The 11,975-nt window shown below is 38.7% G+C and overlaps 4 protein-coding genes across 5 annotated transcripts in view; 2 read left to right on the top strand and 2 right to left on the bottom strand.

Annotated features, from left to right (window-relative positions):
- The first annotated feature begins 756 nt into the window (after window positions 1–756).
- On the top strand, window positions 757–2,319 carry LOC131882828 (large ribosomal subunit protein eL43-like). Its single transcript, XM_059230105.1, has 3 exons — window positions 757–808; window positions 1,022–1,150; window positions 2,065–2,319. Exons 1-3 carry the CDS (start codon window positions 806–808, stop codon window positions 2,215–2,217), a joined length of 285 nt encoding a protein of 94 aa, XP_059086088.1. The 5' UTR covers window positions 757–805; the 3' UTR covers window positions 2,218–2,319.
- Window positions 2,320–2,565: 246 nt separating this feature from the next.
- On the top strand, window positions 2,566–4,056 carry LOC131882824 (THAP domain-containing protein 1-like). 2 transcript variants are annotated; one of them, XM_059230096.1, is made up of 5 exons: window positions 2,566–3,138; window positions 3,201–3,233; window positions 3,300–3,341; window positions 3,631–3,696; window positions 3,765–4,056. In XM_059230096.1, the coding sequence occupies exons 1-5, from the start codon at window positions 2,806–2,808 to the stop codon at window positions 3,999–4,001; spliced, it is 711 nt and encodes a 236-aa protein (XP_059086079.1). In that variant the 5' UTR covers window positions 2,566–2,805; the 3' UTR covers window positions 4,002–4,056. The 2 variants fall into 2 exon arrangements, with proteins under 2 accessions (XP_059086079.1, XP_059086080.1); XM_059230097.1 differs by lacking the exons at window positions 3,631–3,696; window positions 3,765–4,056 and adding an exon at window positions 3,417–3,629.
- Window positions 4,057–5,965: 1,909 nt separating this feature from the next.
- Window positions 5,966–6,719, bottom strand: LOC131882827 (uncharacterized). The gene is made up of 3 exons (XM_059230104.1): window positions 6,407–6,719; window positions 6,154–6,343; window positions 5,966–6,090 (listed from the first exon to the last, which is right to left on the bottom strand). Exons 1-3 carry the CDS (start codon window positions 6,670–6,672, stop codon window positions 6,019–6,021), a joined length of 528 nt encoding a protein of 175 aa, XP_059086087.1. The 5' UTR covers window positions 6,673–6,719; the 3' UTR covers window positions 5,966–6,018.
- Window positions 6,406–11,975, bottom strand: part of LOC131882826 (uncharacterized) — a 10,128-nt gene continuing 4,558 nt past the window's right edge. The window contains exon 3 of the mRNA XM_059230103.1: window positions 6,406–7,656. Within this exon, the coding sequence (XP_059086086.1) occupies window positions 7,311–7,656 (346 nt within the window). The 3' untranslated portion in view covers window positions 6,406–7,310. The remainder of the gene's footprint in view (window positions 7,657–11,975) is intronic.

Here is an 11,975-nt window from a genome sequence, read left to right as displayed (position 1 = left end):
CCTTTTTCCCGCTCTCTGCGAGTCTTGATCAGATCGTCGCTAGCTCTCCTGTTGCTTGGCGGGGGTCTCTAACGACCACCAAGCACACAACCACTCATTGTCAAGCAAATCTGAGCTCTTATCTCAAATAAATGAGTTAAAAGGTACTGCTTTGGCTATTCATGATAAAACATGAATAATTAAGTTTTGAGCTTATATTGATACTTTTCATTAGCCAGATCTATTTGGTGGGCATTTGCACAGCTGATTTTTTGCGTAGTGTTAAGTGATTGCGATATTCGTGAAGTTTTCGAGCAATATCCAACGTTTCCAAAAGCTTTAACATACGTGTAGTCGACATTGGTTTCAAAAGGTATTGGATTAGTTTAATAGCTTAGACCTTTTGTACCTTGATATATATAATGCTAAATTAATCCCTTTCAAAGGTCGCATTGATTTCATGCTGGTTCTTTAATCTATCAACATCTGTTTTAGGGCTGCCAGTATGATGGAAGGAAATCCCTGATTGTCAAAATTCCACCCATTCCTAATGACTTCGTTGTTACTATTTATCCAGGGATAAATCAATCTTTATTAAGAGGTTTCGTTATTCATCATCGAACTTGCGCAATTCTGAAGAAAAGGAAACGAACCCGTCCAAATTAAAATAACATTTATTTTTGAAAGATAATGCATCACAATATTTTTCATACATTTTCATTTCAATCTAACCTTTAACAAATTCCAGCTATGACACCATTAAAATGGTTTTTTTTCTTTTGACCTTGCTTCAACTGCAGCCTTCCTTTTCCGTTTTCCAAGCAAAATGGTAAGATCGTAAACATCAACTTCGTCTGAAAAAATCCCATCAAATCGTGTGAATCCGTGAACCCTAAGGTCTAATTGTGTGCCATGTGCTTCTTTAGGATCTCGGCCAACCATTCCTGCTTTTCATTTTGGTTGTGGTCTCGTGGGACTGGCCATTCGTCCCAAGAAACTTATGTTTTCTAGTTTGTCTAACTTCTCGTGATTTGCTTTTCAGGCCAAGCGTACCAAGAAGGTCGGAGTTGTGGGCAAGTACGGGACCCGTTATGGAGCTTCCCTGCGAAAGACCGTCAAGAAGATGGAGGTCTCTCAGCACGCCAAGTACACATGCTCCTTCTGTGGCAAGGTGAGCTATTTGTTCGAGTTCCATTACCTCAAGGACTAGGCGAGAGTTTGGTAGGATCTGATTTAAAGGTACAGAAACGCCCGCTGGTTTCTATTAATGCGTGATGGCCATCTGTTAAGTTAGAAAATCAATACCATTAGAAATGAGTTGCTTTTAAACCTCGCCTAACCCAACGTAATACAAAAGTGCCGAAGTCATTATGAGAAATTTCTATCCAAACTGTTCACAAATCAATCTCAACCTTCGAAGAACCTGAAGTTAGGTAACTTTTGGGAAATTACTTAGTTTAGCAAATGTAACTCGGATTTCTCGTTATTACTGGTAGAGGTTTGTCGTAACGCCTGAATCATATATATTTTCCTGGATTACCTTTGAGGGAATGGATGTGGCCGAAGGAAGTGTTTGGTCCAAGTTTGACCGTTGATATAGTTTAAGGAGCACTTCGATGAGTCGAGTTGGTTAGAAGTGTGTTAACGACTAAGTAAAATTTAATCTTCGGTTTATTCCTGATTAACTTCACAAGTTTGTAACGGGAAAACTTCACCAAGAACCACATTTTAATTTTATATCGTATGCAGTCTTCAAGGGTCCCAATCTACGCTTTAATTTTGGATATATTTTAAGAAGGGACTCTATATGGCCCCTACAAGGGTCATGCCTATCTCACGAGAAACCCATTCACAATCCATATTCCAGAGGTCGGTGCCCTGTCTTGTCTTTGTGTAACATTATCGATGGGACAGGATGTGGCCGGGGTTAGTCACGATTGGGTTAGTTGTAAGCTGGTTTTTTTTAAAGAAAGTTCAACAGAATGTGGTCCATCTATAGATGACCCGACCACATTGCTCCAGACCATGGTGTACCGTGGCCATTGGCCTCCACTTGACTCTTAACTATGCCATTTTTCTTTCCAGGATGCCATGAAGCGCAAGGCCGTGGGCATCTGGTTTTGCAACATGAAAAACTGTCGCGTGACCGTGGCCGGAGGAGCTTGGAGCTACACAACCACCGCCGCCGCCTCCGTTCGATCCGCCATCCGACGTCTGAGAGAAATGAAGGAGCTTTAGACCAACTCATCCATCGCTTCTGTATTTCTCCCTTCACGTTTATAAAAAGATGGTGTGTGTGAAACAATCCGAAAACGCTATTAAAGATTGATTTCTCAAGCATTGCAGTTGCCAATTTATTTGTCGTCATGTTAGGGGTAGGGTGGTCTAAGAATAAGCTCAACAAATGTAGAAACCCTTACACCCACTCTAAAATCGGGATTATTATGGAAGCTTAACCAAGGTATCTAAGTGCATGAAAATGACCAAAATCTATCATTCTACATAACAGAATGATCTCCAACGAATCCAAGCCTAATGAAGGTCCAAATCCCATCCGTAAACTAAACAGGAAACTATCACGTCAGCTTGAACTCTTTCAGCTGACAAAGGGCAACAAACTTCTCGTAAGTAAAGAATCAGGGCCTCGCATTTCTAGTGATAAAACGGAAATTTTCCCATATTGGGCCTTATTTACCACCAGTGGGCAAAAACGAATCCTGTCCTCCGACACGCCTACTTCATCCTCATTCCTCTAAATATTGTCGCCTTCCGGAGTTCTGCCCCCTGTTCACCCATTGACTGGGCCACGCCAGACGCCTGAAAACAATGGTTTTGAGATGCGCGGCCAAAGGATGCCATACCAAACATGATGGCTCTATTGAACAATCCTTCTTCAAGTTCCCAAAGCAGAATCTAAAATTGCGCCAACAATGGCTGGATCTGCTGGACATACCCGATTTTGTTCCCAAACCAACCTCGTCCGTTTGTTGGAAACATTTCCATCCATCTGCCATGAAGATCAAGTGGAATCCAAATCGGGATAAGAATATCCGCCCAAGAAGGAGATTGGTTATCAATGCTGTCCCGGATTATCAAGGACCTTATGAAAATCAAGGAACTGAAACGTCCATTTGGCCGGATGAGACGTGTTGCCTACCGGTAAAAAAAAGAGCACAATAATTGTCCTGATATAGATATTTAAATGGTTTCTTATACTTTAGACAATTCCCAACGATACAGAAGAACCACTAGAGGTAAGAGAAAAAGGCTGACCTCTTTGGTAATTGACTCTGTGAAATATTAGGTCAACTAAATTTCAGGCCGAGGAGTCAGAGATATTCCTTCCATCTGGAGATGCTCAGGTAGACAAGAAAAATGACGTTTTGGCTTTTAACTTCCTGGCTGAATACATATCGGAACCGCATGCTTGTGATAAGGACGAGGAAATTATGCGACTTAAGAAACAGGCCCATAGGCTCCAAGTGGCAATCAAGCGGCGGGAAAGAAGAATTCAGCTCATCAAAAAGGATCACCAGATTCGGTCAGACTTGTCAGGCTCCGACATTCCTCCTTACCGCAAAAGGAAGCTCGAATCTATTAATAATTAATCGATTACATGTAAACGAGAATAAATTATCATTTATCTTTTAGGCCAGGCTTGACCCAATAAGTAATGTCCAATTGGCAGACTCCCCGCTTTCTTTCGAATCAGAAGAGGTAGTAATCTGTTGAAAAATATCATTAGAATCGATGTGAATAGTTTTTTTTTTTTTTTTAAATTCCAGTTTGACAATGATAAGGCAAATGGGGACGAAATGGGCGGGTCTGGTCAATCCTTCCCAGATCATGCATATGCCAAATCGGATTCCATCCCCAAGCAAGTAACTTGGAGGCATGCCTGTTCCAAAGATGATCAAATTGTCGACTTTCGAAGGAAGGTCAAAAGACTCCAGGACTACCTGAGAAATGGCGAAAGACGGATAAGGATGTTGAAGTCGGACCCTAAGGCAGAGTTCCTTTGATGACTCCGAAATTGTGGAATTAAATTTTTAAAACAAGTGAAAGCTTGCAACACTATTATCTGGTTATATTCGATATGAGTCAATGACAAAAGGTTGGAAACAACTTGTTTTGACATTGAGGCAAATCTAGAGTTCTGAATGAGAGTAGTTGTCTAGACACTGGTTACCTTGAAGAGTCGCTAATAATTGTAAGCCAGTTGTAACAACCATCTAGAATTTACCCTCAACGGCAAAACAAGTTATTTCTCAGACAGGAATGACAAGCTATAAAAAAACAAATGGAAGAATAATATTTTGTTTTCAAGCTCTCAAAGCTTAGAACTTTAAAACGTCTGGATTTACACCCAAAATTAACTGGTCGAGAATTCGTTTTATTTTGCCCTCATACTCATTTAGATCACCAATTTCAACACAGGTTCGCGCAAGAACGACGTTACACTGGACATATTTGACGCCGCCAAATGTACCCTAATATTATAACGGAAATTTTACAAATCATTGAACTCAACCGTCCGACCAGAAATTAAAAAAATCATGGTCACGCTCTCCAAACCGGGCAAATTCCCTCGCCCTAAACACTCGAAATTATTGACATATTGAAGTAGCAGCTGCAGGATGAAAAGCAGCACAAATTTTGGGAGGTCATTAGGGCACTTTTCAAAACAGTAGAGGTACTAAAAATCCAAGATATAAATCTCAATATTGGACAATAACAGTTTCTAGGGTTCAGAGGGTTTATTGCAAAAATACGAAATTCTAAAATACAAAAAAAATCAGCCGCAAAACGGCTTTTTTCTTCTGGAATTAGTTTTTATGCATGTTAATGAGTGAAAATTAGACAGTTTATAAAAATGCCTACCTGCTTGAACCATTCCTTTAATGGATAAAAGAACTGAACCTTCAATTTAATCCCTCAGCAAAGAGATATGAAGCCTCAAAAGTAGGAGTGATCTCTCAAAATTTGACGATGACGTCATCTTCCTTTCCCGCTTCAATGAGTCATATTGGGAGGAACATGGCCAATTTTAAGCTGTAGCTTGAGGAATTTTTGTCTACCAGGATTTTTTTTCCTGTTCAAGTTTTTGATCTGTTCAAGTTAAATTGAGGTAAAAGGGTGATACAAGAAGGGCGAACCACGAAATTTGACTTGTTCAAATATAAATTACAAGTGAGAAGAATTCGTGTAAAGTTCCAAATTATTTTTGATGTGGGTGGTTGCCAGAAACATCCAAGCACTCCTTGAAAGTGAATCAGACATGTTTTATTAACTGCAGAGCGAAAAAGGAGCCAATTACTCCACAATCCTGGAATTCCAATGTCAATCATCTTGAATTATAAACAACAATACACGTGAAAATTGGACTATATTGATTGGAAATGATCAGCAGGAACCTCTGAAACAGGATGGAGGGTGAAAACCGATCCAAGGTAAGGCCCAATTCATCGTTTTAGCCCCGTTTCCTAATGAGATCAAAGCCTACCGGGGTATACAGCGACAATTTGATAGACCTCCAGTTAAACTGAGCCCTCCATGGTTCGCGATATAATTTGATATCAACCCAGTTGTGTACCAAACAAAATGGTCACTGGAATCACATCAGACTTCTGTTGAGACTACTAATGTGTTGTACTCAAATTTTCAGGTCAGTACTGCCGAGTTTGATCTCGGTTAAACTTCTTCGGGTCAAATATTGAGCCCTTTCTGACCCATAAAAGAAGTTAACAAGCCACGTTGTACTGGTTTGCATATCAGTGGTTTATGCATCCATGATGCTCGTCGTCCAGGATAATTAAAGATTTATATCCCAATGAGACAATTATCATGCCTTCCGTAACTTTTATATGATATGCTTCAACGTCAACGACAGCTTATTTCCAGCTTTATGAACCAACGGGTATAGTGTCTAACCGACAAAAGCTCAAGCTCTTAATTCTTCAAAATAATTTAATATTGCTGAAAGATGTCGGTAAGGTAGAGTTTATTCATGAAATACATAAAATTAGCCGCTTGGTCCACCTATTGTGATTGGTAGTACTCCTTGTCCGTAACCAGCTCTCCAGACTTGTAGGGGTTGTCAAAGAACTTGTACTATAACAAAAACAAACCTTTAACATTCTGGATAATCAGCACTCGTTTGGTTTAATCACTTGCCCCGCTCTTGCTGTACGGATGAATATATCCATAGCCGTAAGGATTATACCCGTAAGGCGAATGACGGTAAGGATGTCCATATCCATGGCGGGGATAACCATGACTTGGGTATCCATGACCAGGGTATCCGTGTCCATAACCGTGTCCAACTGGTCCTCCATGGCCCACCGACCGCCGTTTGCGTTTGTTACTGCACCACAAAACCACCGTTAATACTTAGCTCGGGTATAATCCCGTAATGCCGTCCACTTACCCGCCCTCATAAGGCCATCCGAACATCATGTCTTTGGGCACTCTTAGAATATGATAATCCGTGTTCTCTTCTTCCCAAAGCTCAGGGGCGTTATCTTCGCCCTCTAAACTGCGACCCATGGGCATACTGTCTTGCAGGGTTGGCTCTGGACATTCACACACTGGACAGCCTTCGGGCGTGTCTGCCATGGCTTTAACGAAACGCACTTGAGCGGGCACAAAGGCCAAAAGGATCACGGACAGGGGAATGATCTGCCGCATCATCATTGAGCTTGATTAAACCTGGAGTGATGGGTACTTGTTTGAAGGATATTTTCATTTTCAAATTTAATGGATTTGATGAACGAGTACGAGTTTGGGGATTCGAATGAGCGAGTGATCCTGGCAAAAATTTACGTATGTATTCTATTTTTTCAAGATCTTTAAGCATTCTGGATGACGAGCAGGAATTTTCAATTTTTCAATCATGCAGGTTGCTATTGAGATTACCATGATTCATATATTAATGTTAACTTGGACAAGCCTTGGCGAGGTTGCTGATCAAATAATTGATTTTTTCCGCAAATTTGAGGACCGGCTTTACATTCTTATTTAACATAAACAAGTGAGGCTGCCGAGTTTTCGTTAAGGGTATTTATGGGCATGCTAATGAAAATATGATGAACAAGTAACATTTTCGATTTATTCTAAAGACTTGTCAAGATCTTGAGAAAAGGAGATTTATCAATGTTGCTTAACAAAGATTTTCCCTAAACTTATTCACTAGTTTGGTTTAATGGGGTTTTTAATACAAACCCCTTACATTCCTTTTTGGTCTCAAAATGAAGTACTTCTCTTTACACATTCCAATTTCCATTTCACGCGTCGCAATTCAGCCCAAGGTTTGTTTTTGACATTCCTTTTATTCAGGCATTCAGAATGACAGAAGAGGCAGTCAAGCCAATAATGGTGACGAATGTAATTGGTAGAATTTGACTAGTTCCACTTGTCCTTGGTTCTTGAGACGCCTTCTGGACAGCCACTGGTTCAGGTGACTTGGGCATGGGCAACTCGGCAGTAGGAGTTTCATAATTAAGGCACTCTTGGACTTCAAAATCTGGGAACATTTTCAGAAGTGCATGTTGTAACAGGACCTTTTGCTTCTCTTTCGTGACTTCAACCTCTGAGGATGTGTAGCACCAACCAAGGATCACGGTGCAATCCTCGATTAATGACTGAAGGGCATTGCAGATCATCTTGTGCTTCTCAGATCTGAAGTAGAAAATAGGAATTAGGGTAACGTAGAAAAAGCCTAACGAAAACGCATTTTTAAAACTTTTTTACATACGTTTTTTCCATTTATTTAATCATCAATCTACCTATCTGCTATCCTTTAATTTCTTTTTATTTAATTATTTATCTATTATCTACTTATCTATTATCTATTTACTATCTATCTGTTTAGTATTCATTTACTCAATGTTTGTTTTACTATCCATTCATTTCCGTGTTTTCTTGGTACATGATTCATTCCATCATTAGCTGATGTTTTCATATGCTTCTTCATTTAGACATTATTTTTCTACTTTATATCTACGTTTACTCATTCACTTGATGCTTATTGCTTGACCACTCAAGGACCAACGATCTGTATGAAATAGCTTAAGCTAACACTATACAATAAACATTTGCAGCTAAAAAAGCCAAATCTTATTGCAAATTTTGCTAGATGAGGCTAGCTGACTCATTTTGTGTGCAGTAGAGTTCTATACTGAACTTTGAGAGGACATAATTTTGATTGTGTCGTTCGATTAAATTGATAAGTAAAACACATTATCCTAGTAAACTGGGACCACTTACATTTGGAGAAGAGGACAATCTATTGCTTTGAATCGGAGTTGCCAATTCTTATAGATAACTTTTGCGTCCATATTCCAGTCGTGAATGGCTTGGTTAAACCAAAAGTCAAAGCAAGTTTTTCTTGTTTTACTACAAGGGCAGGATTTCTTCTTGTGTAGACTCATTGTATTCCAAAATTGCATGCGATTCCCAGTCATTTTTTTGCCATAACAGTCTACAATTTGATTTGCCATAATCCAGATTCAACATTTTAAGAGTCCACTTTTTTAAAAGGTGCGAGAAATGTCTAATTCAGGAACAGCCGATCACACTACTTAAATATTGAGTACAAACACATTAAAATGTAAACAGTCTTTCTTCAGGTTTTCTATTTGTCAAGCAACTTTGCAAATGCATGTCGTGGATAAGAAAATAAAAATGTCAAAGTTATTCGTGACTTGAGCACACTTGGCCAAGAATGGTGATGGTTTGTTCGTGACCTTACAATATTTCATATCACGATGAAAGACACCATTTGCCAAGATTGACTCATTAACCATTGAATGCCCAATTTATTCATAATGTGCCCTAACAAGAGACGCATTCTGGCCCTGCTTCGAGACTTTCAACACCTGATTAGATTATCCTCTTTGATTTTGCATGACAAATCGATTCCAGTTTGCCATCATAACCAAACCGTCGTCCCTGAATGTAAGACGAACGGCACCAATTCCACGTCGAGGACAACAAAGCGCCATGGACATGAGGGATAAAAATGAAAAATAAAAATCATATCAATAGTTTTTTCGTTTTTCTGCGTTTTGAGCAAGTTTTTACCATTCCCTTTGTTGAGAATCAATTGTATTTTACATTTTGTTTCTTTCTTCTCCTAGAAGCAAGTTTAGAAGCAAATACTCATGATAAATTTAAACAAGATTTATATTTTGGAGGTAGTTCAAACATCCGGAAAATTATTCATCATTGCAGTGGTAAACAATATCATTTTGAAATATTTCCAATCAAATATTATTTTGTGAAAGTGTTGTTAAGAAGCTAAACAAAATACACATCTCTTATGTCTCAACGCTTGTTTGTTTGATAACTGCTGCGATGACAGTGACAGAAAAAGTTAGGGGAAAATAACCTTTTTGAAGTAACTTGATTACTTCATTTAAAGATAATTTGAATGATTGTGACCAACCAAAACCTCCATAAATATTATTATAAATTATTATTTGCACGGTACATGAACAATCGATAATGCCTTGAAGTTTATTTCCAACACAAATTCAGCCAATTTTTTAAAATCTGGAAAGGCATTACGTCTAAATCTGGACATTCTTAAGTTGATGTTCAAACTTCCTCTGATATTGTAATTAAAGGGGAAGAAATTCGTTTTCTTTGACGTAGACATTTGTTGTCAAACAAAAGCAAAAAAGCATTTCCTCTGACACATACCAGAACATACAATTTTAATCAGTTGCAAGGCTGTTGGTGTCGTGTTTTTGTTGCCTATTGTCTAACAAGAGCATATTTTATGCAATGTCATGTCTCTGAACTTATATTTTGAATCAAAGCCACTGATGCGAGTCCAAATGGGCCAAATCGAATCCTCGGTCGCAGTCCATGTCTCAAGATGTCCCCTAATGTAATGTGTTCAAGACACGAGGTTTGATTATGATCAAATTATGGCTGTTTTCATCTCCATGCCTTCCTCAATCTTCCATAATGCGTATGGAGCATGATTTATGTTCTCCTACCAAGTCTCAAGTCAATCAATGGGATTTGGGAGCCCTGAAACGGTGTTGAGAGCGTTTTATGCAAATCTTTCCTCAAACAGAGGTTTTTCATGCGAAAACCTTGTCCTGTGAATGTTCGTCAACCCTGACAAAGATAAGTTTGAAAGGATTTGTCAAATCATTTCCCAACAGGCGAGGGAAGTTAATTCCAATGTCAACGAAGAATGCTGACAAGTTTTTGCTAAATGAAGCCTCTTGTCAGATGCACTAATGAATGGGAATTTTATTCTTATCAGATGGAAGTACCTTGTTCATTTGACTTTCCGAGAATTGGCAGAGGACCCGAACCTTTGTTCCTTATTTACTCATCGGGTCTTGACTTTTGAATGAACATTTTTGGCAAATAGGCTCGTTTTTGAGGGTTATGTAAGCAGTCGGCTTTTTTGAAATCTCTACATTTACCGCCAATCCTTCACATGTCATTGTCCGTTGAGGGAAGTGCTCAACTTTGGCTCTAGATGTAAACGTAAGCTATTATGTATATTCTCTTACCGATAATGAATTGCACTTCAGCTTTATGTGTGAAATAACCCTTAAATCTTGGAGGATGTTTCCAAGGAATTTGGTCTGACGTTTAAGATTAGAAACGATGATCTTGGGTTCATTCTGGATTTACCACGAATTTGGTTGCTTTTAAGATGCAAAATACGGTTCAAATCTTCTCAGCTGGAGCTCCATAAAAGTTGAAGGCCAGTCTCCGCGCACTAAAGTGTGTGGTTTGTCTCTTAAATTGATCCACCCATGGCAATAAATCAAATTCTTTCGCCCTCTAAAGCAAAATTCAACGTTGATCTTGAGGTTTCTTGGGATTTATTCCGTTGGACTGTACGATTAATCTTGCAACAGTTCACCACACTCCCAAATATCGGACTCCAAAAGCACCCAGTAATGACAAAAAGAATCAATCATGCTGCGCTTGCTATGTAAATGAGTCTTGGGAAATGGAAAGAAGTTCCTCAAATCGAGTTTACCGAGGCATCATAAATCAAACTTGACATTTTCAAGACCAAAAGTGAAGCGAGGATAACAACTCGATAAAGCTGGACAAACTACGGTGACAAACATCCTTCCAACAAACAAACATCTTAAATTGGAAAGCAACGTAAATATGCCTCTTTATTAAAGCCTGAAAATATTGAAACGAATAGTAACTAACCGACCTGTAGCGAATGTATGCTTTCTATCATTTTTTTGAGTGTGTGTTACTAATATTATTGCTCTATTGATACTGTTTATGAGCTGCTAGCAAGTTAGATTTGACAGATCTGATGATATTTATTTCAAAACTTGTCCAAATCTGATTTGATACCCACGAATTGATCAATAGTATGGATATTACTATCATTCTTTTGAATGCAACTATAATTACGTAGCATCGTCAGGAAACCAATAAGAATTGTTATTCAATTGTAATTGAATATCATCAACGAGCTCAACGACAATTCTAAACCGTCATATATAATAGTTATGTAGGAAAAAGGGTCTTTGGCCAATATTCAATGCATGTCATAACTGTGGGCAACATTGCTTCTAACTATTGCCATACTGTTGAGTGACACAATAAGGTAATATAAAAAAAATCACAGTTTCAGCAAATAATTCTAAGTCTTTTGTAAAACAGTTATTATTTGATCAATAACAACCAAAAAACATTTTTGTTCGGTAGGCGGACTGTAGGTGGACATGGCTGCATTCATCATTCCATCACAAATAGGCTTGTATTCAAGTGGTCTTCGGCATAACTATGAAGAAGTCATTATGTGGTATTTGAGGCAATCTTTGGTGAGTTATTGCCCATCCCATCCAGAGAGCATCAATGTTAATCACATTTTAACCTCAAAATACGTTTGCAGTGAGATTTGGTTGCATTATTGAGTAATAAACCAGTTACAATCTGTCTGGTGCAACCCTAAACATATTACCCAAGGTCAAAGCTCCTACGTCAGGGTCAAA

This window comes from Tigriopus californicus, chromosome 6 (assembly GCF_007210705.1).
Source record: "Tigriopus californicus strain San Diego chromosome 6, Tcal_SD_v2.1, whole genome shotgun sequence".
NCBI lineage: Eukaryota > Metazoa > Arthropoda > Copepoda > Harpacticoida > Harpacticidae > Tigriopus > Tigriopus californicus.
Note: the sequence above shows the minus strand (reverse complement) of the source record. Positions and strands in the feature narration are given on the sequence as shown.

Coding starts and splice junctions, on each gene's coding strand:
- LOC131882828 (XM_059230105.1), top strand. Junction 1,151..2,064: donor CATGCTCCTTCTGTGGCAAG/GTGAGCTATTTG, acceptor TTTTCTTTCCAG/GATGCCATGAAGCGCAAGGC.
- LOC131882824 (XM_059230096.1), top strand. CDS start 2,806: ATGGTTTTGAGATGCGCGGCCAAAGGATGCCATACCAAACATGATGGC. Junction 3,139..3,200: donor ATGAGACGTGTTGCCTACCG/GTAAAAAAAAGA, acceptor CTTATACTTTAG/ACAATTCCCAACGATACAGA. Junction 3,234..3,299: donor ATACAGAAGAACCACTAGAG/GTAAGAGAAAAA, acceptor ACTAAATTTCAG/GCCGAGGAGTCAGAGATATT.
- LOC131882827 (XM_059230104.1), bottom strand. CDS start 6,672: ATGATGATGCGGCAGATCATTCCCCTGTCCGTGATCCTTTTGGCCTTT. Junction 6,344..6,406: donor GGATGGCCTTATGAGGGCGG/GTAAGTGGACGG, acceptor TTTGTGGTGCAG/TAACAAACGCAAACGGCGGT. Junction 6,091..6,153: donor ATCCGTACAGCAAGAGCGGG/GCAAGTGATTAA, acceptor TTTTTGTTATAG/TACAAGTTCTTTGACAACCC.